Source organism: Onthophagus taurus, chromosome 7 (assembly GCF_036711975.1).
Source record: "Onthophagus taurus isolate NC chromosome 7, IU_Otau_3.0, whole genome shotgun sequence".
NCBI lineage: Eukaryota > Metazoa > Arthropoda > Insecta > Coleoptera > Scarabaeidae > Onthophagus > Onthophagus taurus.
This window is the reverse complement of record NC_091972.1, coordinates 37,309,953-37,333,609: the sequence shown is the minus strand read 5'-3', so window position 1 is coordinate 37,333,609 and position 23,657 is coordinate 37,309,953. Positions and strand designations below refer to the sequence as shown.

The 23,657-nt window shown below is 30.6% G+C and overlaps 1 protein-coding gene across 1 annotated transcript; it reads right to left on the bottom strand.

The window, feature by feature from the left end:
* Nucleotides 1–14,275: 14,275 nt before the first annotated feature.
* LOC111419986 (transient receptor potential cation channel protein painless-like) lies at nucleotides 14,276–16,324 on the bottom strand. Its single transcript, XM_023052879.2, has 2 exons — nucleotides 16,234–16,324; nucleotides 14,276–16,174 (listed from the first exon to the last, which is right to left on the bottom strand). Exon 2 carries the CDS (start codon nucleotides 16,166–16,168, stop codon nucleotides 14,345–14,347), a length of 1,824 nt encoding a protein of 607 aa, XP_022908647.1. The 5' UTR covers nucleotides 16,169–16,174; nucleotides 16,234–16,324; the 3' UTR covers nucleotides 14,276–14,344.
* Between the last annotated feature and the right edge of the window lie 7,333 nt (nucleotides 16,325–23,657).

The following is a 23,657-nucleotide window of genomic DNA, read 5'->3' as shown; positions in this document are numbered from 1 at the left end:
GAAGATTAGTCTCTACTGAGCGACCAGCAAAAAAACCATGCTGTCGTTGGTCTAAAACATTCTTAACAATGTAAAAAATTGGTTTATAAATTAAGCTCTCGAGAACTTTACCGAATATAGGCAGTAAAGAAATGGGCCTGTAATTTTTGACGGAACTTCTACTGCCAGATTTGAATATAGGCACAACTGTAGCACGCTTCCATATCTGCGGAAAGACGCACTCTCTTAAAGATCTATTGTACAAAATTGTTAAAGGCTCACTAAGAGATTCACAGCAGTTTTTAATGAGAACAGGAGGTACACCGTCGCCGCCGGGCCCCCCAGTAGAGTTAACCGCTCCCAGAGCTCTCAAAACCTCAGCCTGTTCAAACTGTAAGGACTGGTCGCAAAAGCGCGAATTTACAGGGAGAAAACCATTGCTGCCACCCGTAACCCGCGATGAGCGAAATACCGAACCGAAATAATTGGAGAACAGATCGCAGATGTGCGTACCATCAGTAGCAGTAACGCCGTCGAGTGTAACCTCGGTAGGTATGTGATAACCCTCTCGTCTGCTCCTCACGAATGACCAAAACTTTTTGGGGTCATGCCGTATATTTTCTTCACTAGTTACAACAATGTTTCGGTAATCACGATTGATAAGAAACTTTGAACTTTGATTTATCTGGGTACTTACCCCGGCTCAGGGTAAATACCCAAACAGTACATATAAAAGTGATACAAGTAAAAATATAACAGATTCGGACAAAAATTAGAGGAACATGATGAAATGAGCGTTGAAGACGAGGAATTGTCAACGATCGAAGACGTATTATTATCAGGTAACCACTGCTCATTCTACATTCTTGCGACGATGATCCGCCCAGTTCCACTTGAGCTTTGCCACAATGTTGACCGCATCATTTACGCCAGTTCTTCGTAGGTCTTCATTTCGTATGTGGTCCCTTAGGGTTACACCCAGCATCGACCTCTCCATCTTTCTTTGCGTTACTTTGAGCCTCCTGGTAATGGCCACCGTTAATGTTAAAGTTGCGGAACCGTATGTTATAACCAAAGGAAGCACGCATTGATTGAAAACCTTTTCAAATATACAGGAATATCGCTCATGAAGATGTCTCTAAGTTTCCTGATGAACCTCATGGCCAAGATATATGGCTGCGATGCGAACCAACAGAGATGAGTACTTTAAGAACAATAGTGGAAAAGACAAGAAGAGATAGAGTAAGGAACAAAATTGTAAAAGAATTTTGTGGACTCGGAGATCTCATGAGATTTGCTAGGGGAAAAATAAAAAAATTTAATGAATACTTCCAAAGAATGGAAGAAACCTGGCTGATTAAGACAGCAAGAGACCAAAGATTAGCTAAGAGATCCCGGGAGACCAGGAAGTTGGATTTCCAGCTCTAATGAAACACCATGAATGATGCGTAAAAAACAGGTTACAACCTGAATAAAAGAAGAAGAATAATAACATCTTAAACGAACTACTTAATTTTCAATTGGAAATCAACAATCTCATGGATCTTGGAATCTTGGATTTGATGGAAGTGCAATATGACTAGAAAAGAATCAAACAACAAGAATTAATGAAGCACAAAAACTGAATTTAGTCATTAATATTAGACTGATACTCAATTTAGGACATTCAAAGTTGTTTTTCAAGCATTAAAGAAATCGTTAAATATTTTCGAAGAGTATTACGTAAACGAGAATGGTCGGTAGTGAAAATATAAACTTTTCCGAAATATATGTACACTTAAAGCTAATAACACCAGGAATGTGTATAAATTTGTTAGACAGTTAAGACAAAGGCACAAATCGCACGTAGCTCTATGCTGAGATGGAACAGGAAAAATAATATGTGATAGTGAAATGAATGACATTTAGAAAAATTATTTGCAAAACCTGTTAAGCATAGAAACTGATTTGGAAATAGACAGCAGTCCGTCACGCCAAAGAAAGGTTAGTGTCATGGAACCTATATCAATTAGTGAGGTTCAAAACGCAATTACTGCGTCAAAACATGGAAAGGCATCAGGGATTAATGACATACCATCGAAAGTATTCAAGATAGAAGTATTCATTATCACCAATATTGATGTTAGAGCTTGGAACAAGATTTGTCCTAAATTTTGTTGATATTTAGCCCGACTCTTGCACACGCCTCCTGTATACGTTCAGTATCAGTTTCATCTCTCCAATCCCAGATCGCTAAATTCATCTCTCCAAGACTATCCGAAATAAGGACTATATCGTCCGCGTAGCGCAAATTACTTAGGTATTGCCATCAATGTTTATACCTTTTTGGGTCTAATCCAGTTGTTTAAATGCACTCTCCAGGACTGTGATGAACAATTTGGGTTCAACATAATATTGCCTTGTCTTACCCCACGCCCAATGAGTTTTCGGTCAGTACTTTCATGCAATTTTACCGTCATTGTAGGAATCGTTTAAATGTAATAAATAAGTTTAGTGTATCGATAATGGACTCTGCATTCTTGAAGTACTTGCAAAACTGCCATCAACTCAATTTAAATCAAATTTTATAAATACCTCTAAATACCCATCTTGGGTAAATACCTCCGGGTATATATCCAGGGAATTTTCCCTTGAAAATAAATACCCGGGTATTTAACAACACTGGTTATAATAGACTTGTATAATATATTGTTTTCTTTGTTTAATACACGTAAAAAAAAAAGACGCAAAAAGTTAATACAACTCTATTATAACCCCATAAATTAATGACGCAGTGGACTTCTTTCGACGGAAGGACTATAACAACGTTTGTCGAAACCAGTTGAAACAATGAACGTCCACAGATCGGACCAGCGGCCGATTATCGCCGAACATTCCCGAATATTATTGCCCCTATACTCTGTTTTTAAACCAGGAGGAGTAAACGCGAAAGTCAGATATACACTAGGAAAAACCACCAGAAAATATCACTAGATATTTTGGCGGTAAATTTAAATTAATAATTATTATTATTTATTTTATTACTTATTATTGTATTTATTTTCGTTTGTTATCGTCAACACTAAACATATAAATTAACATTGAAGTTATGAGTGTATTTATTTTAAAATATAATAAAGAAGGGTTTAAGAACACAAAATTTACAATAATGACACGAAACGGTCGAACGATCAATAACCTAACCTTCAAATTCAAAATCCAAATTCAAAATTGCCTGTGTGTGAACCTTCCTCGCATTCAACCAATCACATGCAAGGTCAATCTGGTGACAAATTTAAAATACTCCTCCTGGTTTAAAAACAAAGTATAGATACAAAACATATCAATCAAAATACTACATACATACTTGTATCATTTACCAAGTATATTGTTTCTACGTCCTCTGATTAATTTAAAAGATTACGTTATATTTATATTTTTATATAGAAAAAAATGCATTCTACAATTTATAAAAGTGTTACCACAATAATTTTTCAATTAGTAGTTAGTTTAATAATCAATTTTTAATTGTAATTTTATATAAGAAATTAGGATGCTCTTTGGATACGTCACTGAATAAAGTCTGACTAATTTCATCTAAATCGGATACGCCACTGTCGCTAGGACCAAGGTCAATTTTGTTTCCAAACAAATGCTCTTGCGTTGGCTTCAAACCGGTATACAGACGAACATAGGCGATGCGGCTTCTATATATACAATTTCTTTGGAAAATATGCAGAATACCGAAAGATCTAAAATACCATTTGTTTTAAAGGATAAAGTTAAGCGCCAATCACATTATACGATTTCAAGTCCGATTTGCATCATACATCTAAGAACCGACTTAGATACACCAAGAAATTCTACAATAGACAAAATAGATGAACCTACAATTTCGGACCAGTGTCGTTTTCTAGATGTTAGTCTAAAATTTAAAGTTTGTCTTTTATTTTATATATGTAGAATTTAAGTCTAATTAGTTTCGGCCCTTGGCCATCTTCAAAGACTCTACAAATAGATTAAAATCTCTCATCTTATCCAGTTTACAAATGACAGCGGTAGGTAGCGCTAGTTAGCTATGTTGTATATTTTTATTGAACTAGAACGAAAACTAGAGACATTCGGGTTTAATGAAAAAAACTTTCAGTTGTCAACTTTAATTTTATTATTATATTCGTAATCTTCATAAAATAACCTTTAAAATGAGTCCAAACATGACGCATTTCTCTCAAAAAACCAAAAAGTTCGATCTTTCAACTACTAATTTTAACATATTTGTCAATTTTATAAAAAATCCTTTAAAATGAGTACAAGCTCGACATATTTAACTTTGATATTAATAGAGATACAATCACTTCCGGTTTGAAACGTCAACGTCAATTTTGACATATTTGTCATCTTCATTGAAAAACCTTTAAAATGAGTCCAAAGCAACAATGAAGATAGCAATTTAATTTTTTAAAATTATTACCAACCTTAATTTTTTATTATATTTTTGTTTTTGTGACAAATATTAAAACATTTTATAAAAATTAAGAGTATGTCAAAATGACATTGACATTTCAAATCGGAAGTTGGTTATATTTCGAGTAATATTGGAATTAAACGTATCATGTTTGGACTCATTTTAAAGGATTTTTCACGTATATTACAAATATGTCAAAATTGAGGTTGACATTTTACACCTGAAGTTAGCTATCATATAATAGACAAATGGACAACTTCATGGTGTTCCTTCATGATGTATTCTTTATTAAAAAAAACCTTTAAAATCAGTCCAAACTTGATGCATATATCTCAAAAAAGATAGAATAAAAAACATTAAACCCGAAGTTAGCAACAATGAAAGTAGCAATTTAAATTTTAAATATTAATATCAGCCTTAATTTTTGATTGTTTTTATTATATTTTTGTTTTTGTGACAAATTTTAACACGTTTTCTAAAAATTAAGAATATATTAAAATGACATTGACATTTCAAACAGGAAGTTGCTTATATCGTGAGTAATATTAGAATTAAACGTATCATGTTTGTACTCATTTTAAAGGATTTTTAACCCTTTAACGACGGGTTATTTTATACGTATACGTATTTTACACGTCTATTGACGTGACCCGTCGTTAAAGGGTTAATGAGGATTACAAATACATATGTCGAAATTGAGGTTGACATTTTACACCTGAAGTTAGCTATCATATAATAGACAAATGGACAACTTCATGGTGTTCTTTCATGATGTATTTTTTATTAAAAAAACCTTTAAAATCAGTCCAAACTTGATGCATATATCTCAAAAAAGATAAAGAAATAAAAAAAGAATAAAAAACATTAAACCCGAAGTTAGCAACAATGAAGATAGCAATTTAATTTTTAAATATTAATACCAACCTTCATTTCAGATTTTTTTTATTATATTTTGGTTTTTGTGAAAAATTTTAACACATTTTATAAAACTAAGAATATATCAAAATGACATTGACATTTCAAACCGGAAGTTACTTATATCGAGTAATATTGGAATTAATCGTAGCATGTTTGAACTCATTTTAAAGGATTTTTCACGACGATTACAAGTATATCAAAATTGAGGTTGACATTTCTAACCGGCAGTTGATCATTACTTCTTTAATATTGAAGATAAATATGTCGTGCCACTATTAATCTCAAAAATTCGGAACATTACTTTATTTACAATAATAAAATATCTAATATGTTACAACATTTTAAAATATGTGGCAATAAAAGAACTTAGATTAGCCAGAAAAACTTAACTATAATAATCTAATAATTTAATTATCAAACGTTATCGATACATTTTTTAGTTTCAAATGTAATATGAAATGTTTGTGCGATATTCTATAGTTGTCAACACATTCTCAATGTTTAAATCACCCCATTTTATATCAACTATTTAAATGTGCATTTTTGTGTTAATCTAAGGTATGATGCCTAATTATTAAAGAATTTAACTTTTTTATCAAATTTTATTATTACTTTAGATAAAAATGATTTATACCGATGAAAGTGTAGAAATGGAAAGATTAATTCATGATAATAAGACACAAGATCAAAGTGATACCCCAATTGAAAAAGCAGCAAGAAATGGACACAGAAAAGTTTAAAAAGTTGTTTCAACAAAAAAATGCGACCAATAATGCTCCATTTACTAAGGATGAATTAGAAAAATTATAACAAAGATTGTTTGCATTTTTTATTAAACCAATCTTGTTTACCCATAGATATGGTTAATTCAGAAGGTTATACACCTTTACACATCGCGATACAAATTGTAGATCGTGATGCAGTCATTAATTTATTAGAACGTAAAGCTTCTTTGGCTAACAAAGCTGGTGAGATGGCCCTTATGCCTATTCATAATATTTATCCAAAGTTATTAGAAAAACACTTACAAGGGAAGTATCAGAACTGCCCCTCACCGATTTTGTTGAAATTTGGTACAGCGATAGTATGGCCAAAAATAAGGTTTACGTATTTTTTTATACGTGCTAATAAAGCCCCTGGTGCAAGTTATAAGGGTTGGAAATCGGGGCGAAATATATATATATTCGCTTATAGGCTGAAAACGAAAATAGCTATCGAAATGTGGTAACCGTAAACTGATATTCATTTTCAAAGAGCTTTCCATTGATATATCACACATATATCTGAGGGCTTCAGGGGGTAAACTACCCCTAGTTTTTTGGAATATTTTAATAACTACCCTGTCGATTTTTGCGATATTATGTGTCCTTATAGTACGTTTAAAAATATTAATAACGTGTTTTTTCTTATTTGCCTCTGACCATCCCCTGCAAAATTACGGGGTATGATAGATAACCCCTTTCCTTAAGAATAATGTGATAAACTGTAACATTTTTGAACAATATTTTGAAGAAAACCATAAATTAGTTGTAAATTACGATTTACGCAGTAAAATAAACCCTACACGACATTAAGGGGTTAACTACCCTAACCACCCCAAAAATTAATTGTTTTTGCGAAATTGTTTGTCGAATTTGGTGCAATTTCCCACGATGACTTTTTATACGTTAGGTAGTACTATTGTAAGAACATACAAGGGTTAGAAGTTTGGGGTAGAAAATATATTTTCGCTAATAACTTTCATACTCCTACAGAAAAATGTTTTTTATCCTTATTCTATTTAAATAACACAAAAGTTATGATGCAATATTTCAAATATTGTTTATAAAAAAGGACGCGACAAATTTGTAAACTTTTCGAAAAATTACAACAAATTAAGCGACAATGAATGACGTCATTAGTTTTTTGTTATCTCCACTCTTTACCATAGATTCCCACTGTCAAGTTAGCACTACCTCAAAAATGCAATATTTCAAGTATTGTTTATAAAAAAGGAAGCGACAAATTTGTAAACTTGACGACAAATTACAACTAATTAAACGACAATTAATGCAATAGTTTTTTTTATTCAAATCGCAAGATGTGGTGCCAACTTGACAGACGTCTTTGCATCAAGAGCTTTAGGAAAATTCATTTTGTTATTAGATGCAAGTATGCTTTATTGGTTACTAGAAAATTGTTATTGGTTACGTGATATCTTATGTTCTGTTTATCAATAAAGCGAACTACCAGCGTTCATATAATTCATCAACAACTATTATATTGTATTTACTTTATTAACCAACTACGACTATTATAATTTTTATACAAGTCCAAACAAGTACAAACAAGCGACATGCAAGCGTCTCTCTTATTATTGTCTTGGCGGGAACGTGCCAGCAACATGAAGTTGTTCCGATACCAACATACATAACAATAATGTTACTACATTATATAACACGCCCCTTTTTAATCAAAATAAATTATTAAGGATGTAAAAAAATCTAAAATTACAAGACAAAATCGGTTAAATAATTAGGTACTTTACGTCGTCGTTCGGGTCTTAAATTATTACGTTCTACAGGTTCAATATTTTCGTTGTTTTGTGTAGTAGTTTCTATATTTGTGGTAGTAGGTTGAGTAATCGTTATCGTTTTAGATATCAAATTAGAGGTAAAATATTTATTTTCAATTAGATCCATGTCATAAATTAATGAATTTTTAATATTACTTTTAAACTCAAAGTTTGACTTGATTAAAAATTTTCTATTTCTTCTGTACTTTCGTCCTTCTTCATCTAGCACCTCATAAGATCTTTCATTAACTCTTCCTACTATCTTCCCTCTTTTCCATTGATGATTAATTAGATTTTGAATTAAAACAGTGTCATTAATAGTCAATGGTTTTAAATCTTTTGCATTTCTATCATAAAAATTTTTTTGACTTTTTTGCTTATCACTCATTTTTTTCTTTATTATTTCTTTTTCTATTATTTTTGGTTCTAAATCTTTATTTGTTGTTGGCATTTTTGTTTTAATCTTTCTATTTAACAATAGCTGAGCAGGGGAAAATCCTAATTGTGGTAAAGGAGAATTTCTGTATTCAGTTAAAGCAATTATAAAATCACTATAACTTTTACATTTTTTTAACATCTTTTTTGCAATTCCTACTGCTTTTTCTGCTAATCCGTTTGATTGACTATTATAAGGACTAGAAAATTCATTTTTGAAATTCCAACTATTAGCAAAGATTTTCATTTTTGTTGAATTAAATGGTATGTTATCAGATATTAAAATATCTGGTGCACCGAATCTACTGAAAATGTATGTTAAACATTCCAGTATTTGTTCAATAGTTTTATTTTTAATTTCAATTACTTCTATCCAGTTTGAATAAAAATCCACCAAGACAAAGAAAATCTTACCTTTATATTCACATAAATCAGATGACAATATTTCCCATGGTCTTGTCGGAATCTTTCTGTTCAATAATGGTAATTTTGTATTAGAGTTCCTGTGAATTTGACAAACTTGACAACCATTTACAAATCTTTCTATATCTTTCGTCATGTTGTTCCAATAAAATATTTGTCTTGCTCTTAATTTACACTTTTCCATACCCAAGTGTCCTTCATGTATAATAGCCAACATATCCCGTCTTAATTTTTTTGGTACTAATAATTTAGTGTTTTTAAATATTAACCCATTCGAAACATTTAGATCATCTCTAAATCTAAAATACATTTTAAGTTCAGGGCTCAAATTTTTTATATGACTGGGCCATTTCGTATCCATAAAGGTTTTTAGTTGGGATAAAATTTCATCACTCATCGTCTCTTTCTTAAATGATTCCTTTCTTTGTTCACTCATGTTTAAATTCGTATACAATGTATGAATTATATATTCCATTTCTGGGTCATCAGGAATTACATCATTCAAAAATGATCTTGACAATGTATCCGCAACATACATTTCTTTACCTGGCACATATTTTATTTCCAAATCGTATTTCAATAATCTGAGTAACATTCTCTGCAGTCTATTGGAAACATTATCCAAATTTTTGTTAAATATAGCAACCAATGGTTTATGATCGGTTTGTATAATTACTTTGTATCCATAAATAAAATTATGAAACTTTTCACAAGCAAACTGTATAGCAAGTAACTCTTTTTCAATTTGTGCGTACCTCTTTTCAGTTGTTGTTAAAGCTCGTGATGCAAAAGCAATTGGTTTATCCTGCATTAAACAACTACCTAAGCCTTCACTTGACGCATCCGTTTGAATTATGATGGATTTTGAGGAATCAAATATTCCTAAAGTGGGCACTTTAGTTAGTAAGTCTTTTAAATAATCTAACTCTTTTTCATGTTCCTGTTTCCAAACAAATTTAACATTATTTTTCGTTAATTCTCTTATTTTGTATGTTAATTTTGACAAATTAGGAATATATTTTGTAAAAAATTTGAGTAGACCAAGAATTCTTAACAATTCAGTTTTGTTATTTGGTGTTTTTAAGTTTTTAATTGCTACTAAATTTTTTTCATCTGGTTTTATACAATTATTTGATATAACTTGACCCATGAATGTAACTTCATTTTGTTTATATTGCAATTTATTACTGTTAAATGTAACATTATAAATCATCGCTCTTTCAAAAACTTTTCTGAGTGCTAAATCATGTTCTTTTTCTGTTTTACCTGATATAATAATATCATCAAAATAAATTTCAACATTAGGTATGTCACCAAAAATTTCAAAATTTTTAGCTTGAAATATTTCTGGAGCTGAAGATATACCAAATGGTAATCTGTTAAATTTATATCTCCCAAATGGAGTATTAAAAGTGCATAGTTCACTACTTTTTTCATCTAGTTTTAGTTGCCAAAAACCTTCTTTCATATCCATGACCGTAAAAACATTTTTTTCAGCCAATCTAGTAAAAATATCTTCACTAGTCGGGATCATAAAATGTTGACGTTTAATAAATTTATTTAATGGTTTTGGATCCAGGCACAACCTTAACTGACCATTAGGTTTCTCAACAATCATCAAACTATTTACCCAATCAGTTGGCTGGTCCACTTTTGAAATTATTTCTTTTTTCTCTAAATTCTCTAAAGTTTCTTTTAATTTTGGTCTTAATGATAACGGAATTTTTCTTTTTGCTTGAATTGTAGGTATAGCACTGTTTGTTAATTCAATTTTACATGTACCTGTTATTTCACCTAAGCTATCAAACAAATCTTGGTAACCTTCCAATAATTCAGTTTTGTTTTTAGGCATTTCTGTTTGTTCATCAATCTTATTTAAAGTATTAATTCTACCTAACAAGTTAAATTTTAAACAATCACTTAAACCTAACAATGGTTCTGTTTTTATGTTTACAACAACAAAACTAATAATCTTTGATACATTTTTATAACCACAAGATAAATCTATTTTCCCTACAGGTTTTAATTTATTATTGCCAAAAGCTACTAACGTAATAGGTGTTAAATCCAATTGTTTTTTTACATTTAAACTATTGAAAATATGTAAAGGTAAAACACTTACGTCAGCACCTGTATCTAATTTGAATTTAATTTCATTATTTAATATTTTTAAGTTTTCATACCAGCAATTTTTTTTCTTACAAGTTACAGAGTAAATGAACAATTCTACATCTTCCTTTTCTTCTATTTCGGTATTTATTATTGAAATTTCCTCTTCATTGTTATCTTCTTGAACTTCATTTATTTTTTCTTTTTTCTGTTCTTTTGGTGTTCCTTTTCGTTCTTCTTGTTCTTGTGTTCTCTTGTCCTTCTTACAAACTTTTGCAAAGTGATTACGACCCTGACAATTTGCGCATGTTTTACCATATGCGGGACATTTTCTTGGTTCGTGTTGTAATCCACAGTAATTACATTTCTTCTTTACTTGGTTTATTTCTTTTAAAGGGTTTAATACTTGCGCGTGATATTTTCCTAATTCAATTGATTTACAATAACCTTGAATTTTTTCTAAGGAAATATCACTTTCTCCCAACAATCTTTGTTGCACGTTTTTGTCAAAAATACTTGTAACTAGCTTGTCTCTTATCATTCTATCTTCATATGTTTGTTTACATTTATCATTTTCACACTTAAATTCACATAATGCAGCTTGTGTACGCAACTCCGTAATGTATGCATCTATTGTTTGTTCTTCTTTTTGTTGTAAGTTATTAAACTTGAATGTTTCTACTACAAGATTTCTTTTTGGAATTAAGTACTCTTCAAACTGTTTCATAGTTTTTTCTAGTGTTTCATCTTTATCTCTTTTAAACGTGTTGTAAATTCTTAGGCCTTCGTCACCAATAACGTTTAAGAGTATGGCAATTTTAACACTTTCATCTTCTAGGTTATCTTTTTGCGATGCTTTCATATAAAGATTAAACTTTTGTTTCCAAATAACCCATGTTTCAGCAGGATTATTAGAAAAATCTAATGTTTTCGGTGGTTTAAACTCCATTTTATGCACTTTTTTTTTTTTCTTTTATACACCTGACACCATATCTTATGTTCTGTTTATCAATAAAGCGAACTACCAGCGTTCATATAATTCATCAACAACTATTATATTGTATTTACTTTATTAACCAACTACGACTATTATAATTTTTATACAAGTCCAAACAAGTACAAACAAGCGACATGCAAGCGTCTCTCTTATTATTGTCTTGGCGGGAACGTGCCAGCAACATGAAGTTGTTCCGATACCAACATACATAACAATAATGTTACTACATTATATAACACGTGAAATGAATTACTAACGACGTTGGGCAGTTAATATATTTTGTGGGATTATAGGTAACTTTTCAATTAGCCGTTCCTTCGAAAAACCATGCTTATCAAAAAATATGTAGCCTTTGAAAAGCATACTTAACAATTGAAAAATATTGATGGCGCTTCTAATATGCAATAAAAATCGTTCAGAATACTTTCCGCCTTTATACGATGAAAGTTTTATCTGAAACTTTTTTAATAAAATTGATGTTTTATGAGTTATTAGGTAGGCTCAATTTGAATGCCTTACTCGGTATATAAAATATAGTCTTTTAAACAAACTTCTTAAAAAGATTCAACGCAGTTGGTTTCCTCTCATAAAACCTGTTCATACACCTACTTAAAAAAATTTGGAGTCTACAAATCGGTACCTACCGACGAATAATCTCCAACAATTCGGTATTATTCTCGAAGGACACATTATCGATTTTTTTCTATGCAAGAAATACTAAAATGTATGCAACTTATTTTACGTTTTTCGTAGTAATACGTTACGACGCGTATAGTAAAATTTAAATTTTTATGAATGGCGACACATAAATTACCCTGCCATCTGGGTATCATGTGCACAAACTAACATCGGTTGAATAACGATGTATATCTATAAACAAGGGTTTAATGACCGGTCTCGCTGAAATACCTGTATATATTATGATCGTAACCATATATATACTATCTCCTATATCGCTGACTCCTTATCTAAGCAATGAGTGGCGAGCGTTTCCATCAAAAGCAGACGGAATGATATATGTTTTGTCTTTGTCGTGCCCCCATGTCGCGAAGGCGCTTGCGCGAATCGTAAATTTTAAAGAGTTTGAATTGTTTCGCGCGTATTTTATGCAGCTTTGAAATGTAATTATTGTAGATAATTGACTTTAATTATAAATTATCGTAGATGCATCAAATAAATTAGAATATATGTACTTTTTGTGAAATTGACGTTGAATATTGCTTTAAATATCAACTTTATATAGGTTGTTCATTAAACATTATATTCTTTAAAATTAAATTAATACATATATACATAGTAATTATTAAAAATGTGTACCAAAATATAGTTATTAATTTTTACAATAATTTGTGAGTTCACGCCCTTTAATGAAGTTGTTACATTAATTAAAGATATAAAATATGTACTTAGGGTACTTACTATTTAATGTACATAATATTCTATCATAAAATTTTCATCATATCGATGTAATTATTAATTAAATTTTTAAGAAAAATGTTTCAAGAAAAGGAGGGCTTTGAATTCTTTTTTATTACACTGAGATCTTTCCTTCTACCTGCTCAACCAATTTTTAGGCCCCAAAAATATCTTTTAACAAATTTTCTTCACTTTCTTAACAAATAATAATTACATTTTAAATTGCTTAGTCCTAAAATATGTTAATAATTATGTTATTATACACATGAAACCTATAATATACATAACTAAATATTTAGATTTTAAGTTATGTTTACGTCAAACATTTATTTGGTGATTTATAAACATCAAGGTCATCAGCTGCTATTAATTTTTAATTCACCGTCCAATAAGATAAAAGCGTGTTCACGCATATCTCTTGAGTAGACGGGGGCACGACAGAGACAGATATATATATATCTGCACTCTAGTGTTTACACTCTTTTGCTGCCTTAGTCAGCGATATAGGAGATAGTATATATATGATCGTAACCGACTAAGTATGCAACCAATATCACCGATTGGTATTGCAACGCGACGAAAGTTCCTAGAAACGATGGCGCCAATTCATTAACTTTAAAAGCCGTTTAAAATATATTTTAATAATTAAAAAAATATTTTAAATATAAAAAAGGTCTTATTTTCTGTCCTTTTATTTAAAATAATTTTTAGTGTACCCACAGATTGAAATTAATGTTGAAAGTAGTGGTTATTTTGATTTGTTTATTGACTTACCGCTTAAAGCAACCGCTAGAAACAACGATAGCTCTAAAAAGAACTGTAAAAATATAAAGGCAGCAAAAACATCTGTTTCTGTATTAGCATTCTTATCAGATTATTCTCTACAAACTTTGTTTGTCAGTGATATTTATTCTCCTTTATCTTCAAACATTTCTTTGGACAAACATATTTCAATAAGTATGATCTATTAATGGGTTTTAAAAGAATAAAGAAAGTAGAATTCATTAAAAATCACTTTTAATCTCAATAATCTTTTAAACACAACATGATATTAATCTACAATAGTAGATTAATTTAAATATTTTTCCAAAGTATTTAAATCATTTACTATATTTATATGTTCAAATTCTAACGGAGGTATTGAATTATTTTTTAATTCTTCGACAAATTTATCAACATTCCTCTTAATATTAGTTATACATTGATCAAAAGATTTCTTTTTCGATATTAATCGTTCCAATACGATCTTATTCGCGTTGTTTGTCGATTTCTTTTCTAAAGCTCTCCAACACGTTATCGTCTTAAACAAATTTTTTACTTTAAGCATTATATAAGCGAAGAGTTCTTCTGGAGGTTTATGGGCAATTAACGCATTGTAGAACGTGAATTCAATTGTTTTGTTCTTAAATATGTCGTAAAACAGAAATATTTCCTTGCAAATTAATTCGTGGATATTGAAACAGTTTAATAAACATCGAACTCTGTTGTCGAGTAGAAATCGTTCGATATAAATAATGCGACGAGTTCGTTCAATTAAACTATTAATTTCCGCCTTAGATTCAGTCGTTTGAATATCGTGAACGGCCAAACCGTTAATTACATTAGAAAGTGTTATTGTCATAAAGAAAATGAAAAATAAAAATATTATTTGGTTAAAAAGTGTTTGTAGATAAGAGGGGTTTGCGTCTAATTCGCCAACTAACATTAAGATTATTTTTGTGAATGTTAAAGTTCTACTGGCGTAAAAATCGGATTCTTCAATGTTAGTGTTGTTGGTGTAATTTCCGTTTATATTATTATCTATTGGTTTGTTATAAATTATGAAAAAGCTTAGTGTAAAACCTACGAGTAAAATTGATGACCAAAGTATAAATTTAAAAAAATTCAAAGAAACCGTTTTTAAAAATGAAACATAAATAGAAAGAGCCGGGTGCTTGCCGATGTAAAACATCGTTTGAATTGATGTTAACAAAATAGCTACAGCTGATGATACATGTCCATGTTCATTACAAAGTGTAATAACGGTTGAAATTATCATCGATATTTCTATGTAATTCTCGAAATCTGTGATGTAACTTGTAGGTGAAAATATAATTTGTATCGCTTCTTTTAAAATTAAAACGCCTAACGTAAAAGCTAATCCATAATAATAAATTGAATTTGACATAGTTATATGTACAACTAAAAAGGCGACAAAGACGAAGTGAAAAACAATATTAACTATAAAAAACCATAACAACCTCCGCCACTTATTATATAAAAAACCACTGATGATTGGGTGACTTAATAAATATTGTAATTCCGGGGTTTCGCTAATAACGGAAATTACATCCATCTCAGAAAATGGTTCTCTTTTTTTTGAATCTTCATCGCTAAGAAATGATGTATAATTAAATTCTATTACCATTCCTGCTTCATCACATTCATCTAACAAATCTTTATACACAATGCAATCGTCTAAGTGTTTTTCTAACAACTTTGGATAAATATTATGAATAGGCATAAGATCCATCTTACCAGCTTTGTTAGCCAAAGAAGCTCTACGTTCTAATAAATTAATCACTGCATCATGATCTACAATTTGTATCGCGATGTGTAAAGGTGTATAACCTTTTGAATTAACCATATCTATGGGTAAACAAGATTGGTTTAGCAAAAAATGCAAACAATCTTGGTTGCGGATTTTATCGTCTGTAAGAATTTTAAATAATTTTTCTAATTCAACCTTAGTAAATGGAGGATTGTTAGTCGAATTTTGTTGAAACAACCTTTTAAACGTTTCTGTGTCTCTATTTCTTGCTGCAATTTCAATTGGGGTATCGCCACTTTGATCTTGTGTATTACTACTATGAATTAATCTTTCCATTTCTACACTTTCATTAAGATAAAGCATTTCTATCTAAAGTAATAATAAAATTTGATAGAAAAGTTGAATTCTTTAATAATTGGAGATCATACCTTAGATTAACACAAAAATGCACATTTAAATAGTTGATATAAAATGGGGTGATTTAAACATTAAGAATGTGTTGACAACTAGAATATCGCACAAAAGATTACGACTATATTGTATATTACATTTGAAACTAAAAAATGCATCGATAACGTTTGATGATTAAATTGTTAGATACTATTGTAAAGTTTTTCTGGCTAATCTAAGTTTTTTTATTGCTACGTGTTTTAAAATGTTGTAACATATTAAAGTAGATATTTTATTATTGTAAATAAAGTAATGTTGCGAATTTTTGCGATTAATAGTGGCCAAAACAACAACAGAAGTAGAAAAGAGAAAAATAAAATTTTTTTTTATTACAACACATCTCATTTACGAGATACGATGGGCATATATTAAGATTAGCTGTCCCTCATAAAAATCGATGAATTTTTTTTTAATCGGTAGGAAATGACTCAAAAGATGTGTTAATGATAAAAAAAAGTGCGGAAAAGTGTAGTACTTACCGAAAAATCACTTTAAAGTTGCGATTTGACGTTTCTTTTTGGAAGTTAAAAGCAATGTTAAAATTGCATTTTCGTATTAAATTCTAACCTGAAATTGTTTAATTTATACCCACGCACAAAATAAAAAGTTATTTTCACTAAACTTGTTGAGATTACAACATATTTTCGGATGAAAACCTTGTTTCTTAGACTATCGATGCAGAACGACAATTAAATGGCGTTAGATAGAATTGTTTCTACCAAATGTGTATTAATAGACTTTGTGTATCAATTGATCTGTCAAATGACTGAAAGCTCTTTGCAATCTTTATGTTGTAAATATAAATGATAAATAAGTATAGTAGCTTATTTAATAGTAGTTTAGTTAAATTAAAATAGTTATTAAAAAAGACATGATTACAAAATAAAAATAAATAAATAGCCCGTGTGACGATAGCAACAAACTGTGTATTTAACCAAATGACAATTACAACTGACAACACAAGCAATGTTAACCATGTATTTTCTCGTATTAAATCCTAACCTCAAATTGTTTAATTTATACCCACGCACTAAATAAAAAGTTATTTTCACTAAACTTGTTGAGATTACAACATAATTATTCATAATGACACCTATGTGAAGTTAGTCCCCAATTAAACAGAATTTTACATGTATAGTATTTTAATTATAACATGAGAACCAGTGAACCGATTTCGATAAACAATGTCTCATTCGAAAGCTTAATCCTTGGCCAATACGAAAGTGGAAATGCCCGATTGACGATGTGACGATAGCAACAAACCTTCCAACAACAAATTTTTATCCGCAATTTCCTATCTATTTTATTAGCTGATATCTTTCTTATTATTAGATATAGCAGAACACTAAATGCACCATATGAAAGCTTGATTCTTTCTTTATGAAATCGTCGGTCCTCGTTTGCCGATATGTTAATATTAAAATCAATAAAAGATGAAGAACACCGCTCTGTACGTAAAATAGCTTAATATTACCAAACTTCAAGCCCTTGTGCAATTGTTATCAAACCGAATTTTAAAAAACTGTGTTCACAATCAGAAAGAACGCTCCTTCAAATATCTTAATCCGGGTTTTTGTTGGTCAATATCAATTAGCATCATGGTTAAATCACCTTTAATATACATCTCTATATACAGAAACGTTTAATTGCTCTACCTCTAAACAACTTTCTTACATATTTGATATGAGGAAAACTATAGAAGTATATCATGAAGTTATAGACTTACACAAGGACGTTTTTGGTCAAAAAATTACCAGATTCACACGTTTTAGTTACTTTTAAACATTGTTGGGATCAATAACTTTCTTATATCACCAGGAAAAAACTCTATAACCAAGCAGCGATAGCCGCGTGTTATACACCATTAGAAAGAGCAGCAAATTGTAGATAAGATAGATCTATACTTCTATAGTTTTCCCAATATCAAATAAGAAACTTGTTTAAAGGAATAGTAATTAAACGTTTTTGCGTGTAGGGATGTATATTAAGGGCGATTTAAGCATGACGCCGATAGACCCATTTACCAACGAAAACCCGGGTTAAGATATAATGAATTTAAAGAGCGCTCTTTCCGAGTGTGATAATAGTTTTTTAAACATCGGTTTGATAACAATTGCACAAAGGCTTGAAGTTTGGTAATTTTAAGCTATTTAATCTAAGTACAGAGCCACCGCTTTGTAGTTTAAGTACAGATTGATCTTAGTATTAACTTATCGACAGACAAAGACCGATTTAGATAGAGAAAGAATCTCTAATTATTATCTCGAATTATCTCTAATAATAAGAAAGATATCAGCTAAGAAAGTAGATAAAAAATTACGGATACAAGTTTGTTGCTATCGGACAAATGTGGAGGAGGCTGAAAACTAGAAACATAAAACTAAAGAAAATTCCAATATTTTTTAGCACCACATAAAGACTGAACATAATATAAATTATGGAGGAGTTGAGCTTTTTCATTCGTGTAACAAATTATAAAGATAATAATAACTATCTACTTATGAATGAACAAGTTCAACTTTCTCATAAACCCATCTTCGTATAATTTTACAATATACATGTTGCTTAAAAATCGTCAATCTTGCTTTTATCGATGTAATATCGCCCAAATAAGAATTTTGTGTAGAAATTAGATTTTGAGTTAGGTTAATTTACGTTTAAACTAGCGAAAATTTAAAAATTTTTGGATTAGATATGGAGAAGGGTGTGGGTCAAATATAAACACCAGCTATAAAAATAAGATTAATTATTTATAGGAACTCAATCTGTTTTTACAATTGATGACTATTGTTTATTCTGTTCTTAAGGTGGTCCCACACGACTGGTGTAATTGGCAAGTACGTAAATATTTGTGTAAACATTGGCCTTACATTGTTAATTCACGTGTAACATAAAAAATACCTATAACAATGTGAGCTCCCAGACGCTACGCAAGTGTATCCGAGTAGACGAATATATATAGACGGTTCGTTATCGGATGGATACTCATTTGCGATTTCCTCCAGGTCCCGTTGCTCAGCTGGCTTCATAGGGTCGTACTTACATAATCGCAGCTATTCGATAAAATTCCGCCGCCTTATCAAGCTTCTTCGCTGTGCACGATTTGTGGAAAATATACATATCTGGCAAGATTCCCTGGGAGATGACTTTTAGTACGGCCAGATGTTGACATACTACTCTTTGCATGACGCCAGGTGGATTCGATGGATTTGTAACTTTAAATATGCAAAAAGGTTGCCTTTTCGAAACGATACAACCTTACAGCACCTTCCATCTTTTTTGTTTCCGGGTAGAAACGTGCCCATTACACCCACAAGTACCCATCAATTGCATTTCTACCTTAATCTTTTGAATTTCTCCAAAATAAGGTTTATTATTCTTCTCTTTCAGATTTGACCAAAGGATTTGACGAATATTTCACCCTACGTTATGAACTTTTGATGTTAAAATTTTGTAACTACGAAAGGGATTTTCATCAATAATATGTGTTATTAAGTTCCAAAATAACGTTAAACTAACTAATAATTATCCTAATTATAATATTTAAGTGGTTTGAAGTCTTTTAATAACAAATTTTTATTTAAATCTCATGCTCTCTATTTAAATGCGATAACAGATTATAAACATTTCAAATAGATTTTTAGAATCTATTTGTATCTTATATTCTATTCAATTTCTTTTTTCGAATCTATCTTTGCTCCTATCTGGCGACGCTCTTATACACAGTTAATAGACACACAGTCTATGTAACGATTGTAACTAAATTTTGAAATCGGGCATTTCCACCTTCGCATTCATTGCAGATCATACTTTCGACCGAGATTTTGATGACTAAAATTGGTCAATTAGTTACGGAGATAATTGATGTGTTTAATTAATTCGTTTGTTGTGTTTTAATCAAAATCCTTAAATATTTCGAATCGGGCATTTCGACAACAGCATTCAGCCAGACACAAACTTTCGATTGAGATATAAAACATTAAAATCCGTCAAACTGTTCTCTAATTATAGTCGATTTAGATTAAATTAATTTTTTAGCACGAGCGTTCACACGTGCATAAACAGCGAGCCGAAGACGGTGTCGTTCCGAGGGCTGCATAAAGTTAGCGGGACAGAATTGAAATCGAACATTTTGTGATTTCGATAGAAGACACTATGACGAATCGAGTGACGTATAGATCTTGATCATCGGGTACATTGTTTACGAGTTATCACCACTTAAAGATGGTCAATTTTGTGTTATTTTCGTGTATCTTCGCATTATTTTGGCATTTTAGCGAAATTCGAAAGAGTTTTCAAATCGGGCATTTCCACTTTGGCCAAGGATTAAGCTTTCGAATGAGACATTGTTTATCGAAATCGGTTCACTGGTTCTCATGTTATAATCAAAATACTATACATGTAAAATGCTATTTAATTGGGGGCTAACTTCACATAGGTGTCATTATGAATAATTATGTTGTAATCTCAACAAGTTTAGTGAAAATAACTTTTTATTTAGTGCGTGGGTATAAATTAAACAATTTGAGGTTAGGATTTAATACGAAAATACATGGTTAACATTGCTTGTGTTGTCAGTTGTAGGTAATTGTCATTTGGTTAAATGCACAGTTTGTTGCCATCGTCACACGGGTTATTTTTTTATTATTATTTTGTAACGTCTTGTTTAATATTAATTTTTAATTAATTAACTATTTTAACTTAAGTAAGGTACTATTAAATAAGCTATTATACTTAATTATCATTTATATTTACAATATAAAGATATTTCAGTCGTTTGACATATCAATTGATACACAATCTATTAACATAAAGTCTATTAGCACACATTTGGTAGAAACAATTCTATCTAACGACAGGTAATTGTCGTTATGCTTTGATAGCCTAAGAAATAAGGTTTTCATCAGAAAATATGTTGTAATCTCAACAAGTTTAGTGAAAATAAGTTTTTATTTAGTGCGTGGGTATAAATTAAACAATTTGAGGTTAGGATTTAATACGAAAATGCAATTTTAACATTGCTTTGAACTTCCAAAAAGAAACGTCAAATCGCAACTTTAAAGTGATTTTTCGGTAAGTACTACACTTTTCCGCACTTTTTTTTTATCATTTACGCCTCTTTTGACTCAATTCCTATCGATTAAAAAAAAATCATCGATTTTTAAGAGAGACTCCTAATCTTGATATATGCCATTTTTTTTATCAAAAAATATTTATAAAGAAAAAAAGTCAATATAAGAAATGAAATTTTCTTATTAAAGATTTTGCTAGTATAGGTAACGGTTGAAAAATTTGCTTAGTGTTGTTATTTAATAATAAAAGAATTTATCTACAACTATTGAATCTATTCGTTATACAATTGATTTTTGACGGGTAATGACACTCATTACCCATGACAGACAAAGTGTTGAATAATGAGGCCATTATTCCACACTTCTGACACTGCCTACTAATCAAAAAATAAAATATTAACAGAAATGACAGCTTTCTTATATTGAGGTTATGTCTGAAATGTCTATCAAGTTTATTTTTTTTTCGTTTTTTTGATTTTTTTTTCAAAATTAAATAGTTGTAGATAAAGTATAGTATTCAACTTGCGTATAATGGATGTTACCCACTCAGATTACAACACTCGCTCGCTTCGCTCGCTCGTGTTGCAACTTCTTCTTCGTGGGTAACAGCCGCCATTATACGCTTGTTGAATAATATACTATTTTTATTTATTAAGAATCAAATATTAAGTAAATTGTTCGATATGATTACCTTGAACTTCTAGGCAGTGGTACCATCTTTGTAGTGTTTCCTCTCTCACACGGCTTAAATGTGATCAATATTTTGGCAGACGTCAATAAGTTTTTGTTCTAAATCCTCAATACTACCCAACGGAATTTCATATACCTTGGATTTTAAATAACCCCATAAAAAGAAATCTAAAGGTGTCAGATCTGGTGATCTTGTTGTCCATTAAAATTTTTATCAAGATAATTTCGTACCATTGGCGCATAATGTGGAGGTGCTCCGTCTTGATGAAACACTAGTTCCATTTCAAAATCGTCAGAATTCTGTTGTACAATTTGCAAAAGTCTTGAAAAAAAAAACATTTACTTTCTAATGAAATTGAGTGATAACGTCACGATATTCATGTGGATTAACATCACGCCGATGCAATTTTCCACCCAAAAAGAAAGTACATTCATCACTGAAACAAATATGTTTCAAGTATAATCGATTTCGTTCAACCATATTTGTCATTAGCTCACAAAATTCTGTTCTTCTATATCAGGGTCATCTTCTGTTAATTCATGAAGCATTTTTATTTAAAATGGATGATATTTATTCTTCTTTAAGTATTTCCACGTCTTCCAACAACGACGCGGAAATATTTAACACATCACACGTTGATGCGATAGCAGCAGACGACATCATGGGCACATTAAATACTTCTGTTAATATCTGACGACCAGTTCTTTTGCGATCTTCGACGCTTCCAGTTTCCAAAAACTTATTCACAAGTTCTCTTATCTAATATTTTCGACTAATTGGATGTTCAGGAAATCGTTCCTTAAATTGTTGCTCTGTTTCATGTAGATTTCTGTCAGCACGAGCGAATATTAAAATTACTTCGATTTTGTGCTCTAAACTCCTTCTAGCCATTTTGATCTCGCCTTTCTTTGGTTATACTTGATCGGGTAGAATTCAAAGATAGAAATGAAGGAAAATATTTGCATGCTGCCTTAAATACAAATTTTCAAAGTACCTACAAACTTTAAAATTGTTGTTATGACAATTTTTTCTTAGAAGTTTTAAAAAGAACTTTCTTTTTATCCTTTTCTTGTATTGATTGTTTCATAAAAACATTCTAAAAGAATTGCTGATTTTAACCCTGCTTAATCCGAGCGTAGACCGACCTTTAACTGACCGTCCACCATTTATCTGGCCCATTGTATCTCGACAGGTAGTCAACGAAGATACGTTGGTTTTTCCGGCGAAATTCCGCATTTTGTTTAATTTTTATGTAAAAAACTAATAAACCGATATTTGATTGTGAAGTATCGTTGAATTCGTATTGTTTTACTCTTTCGAAAGATACCATAATATACTGGGTGTTCCATTTAAAAAAACAAAGCTGTTCCATTTTCCGGAAAAACTAAAAGTGATACCAAAATTTTCCATAAGAAAATATTTGTGCTGATAAAATATAGAAACTGACGTTTTTTTGTTCATATTGATATCTCAATCTGTTCAGAAGTTAAACAGGGGAGGGGTTACTTTACGCTAGCACTGTATACATGCGGTCGCAAATGCCTCCTTAACGAGATATAGCGGGTCAAAGTTTCTTTAAAATTAAACATTATCTGCAATAAAAAGCGCTTTTTTTAAATATTGTCTACGCCATTGCTAA

Coding starts and splice junctions, on each gene's coding strand:
- LOC111419986 (XM_023052879.2), bottom strand. CDS start 16,168: ATGCTTTATCTTAATGAAAGTGTAGAAATGGAAAGATTAATTCATAGT.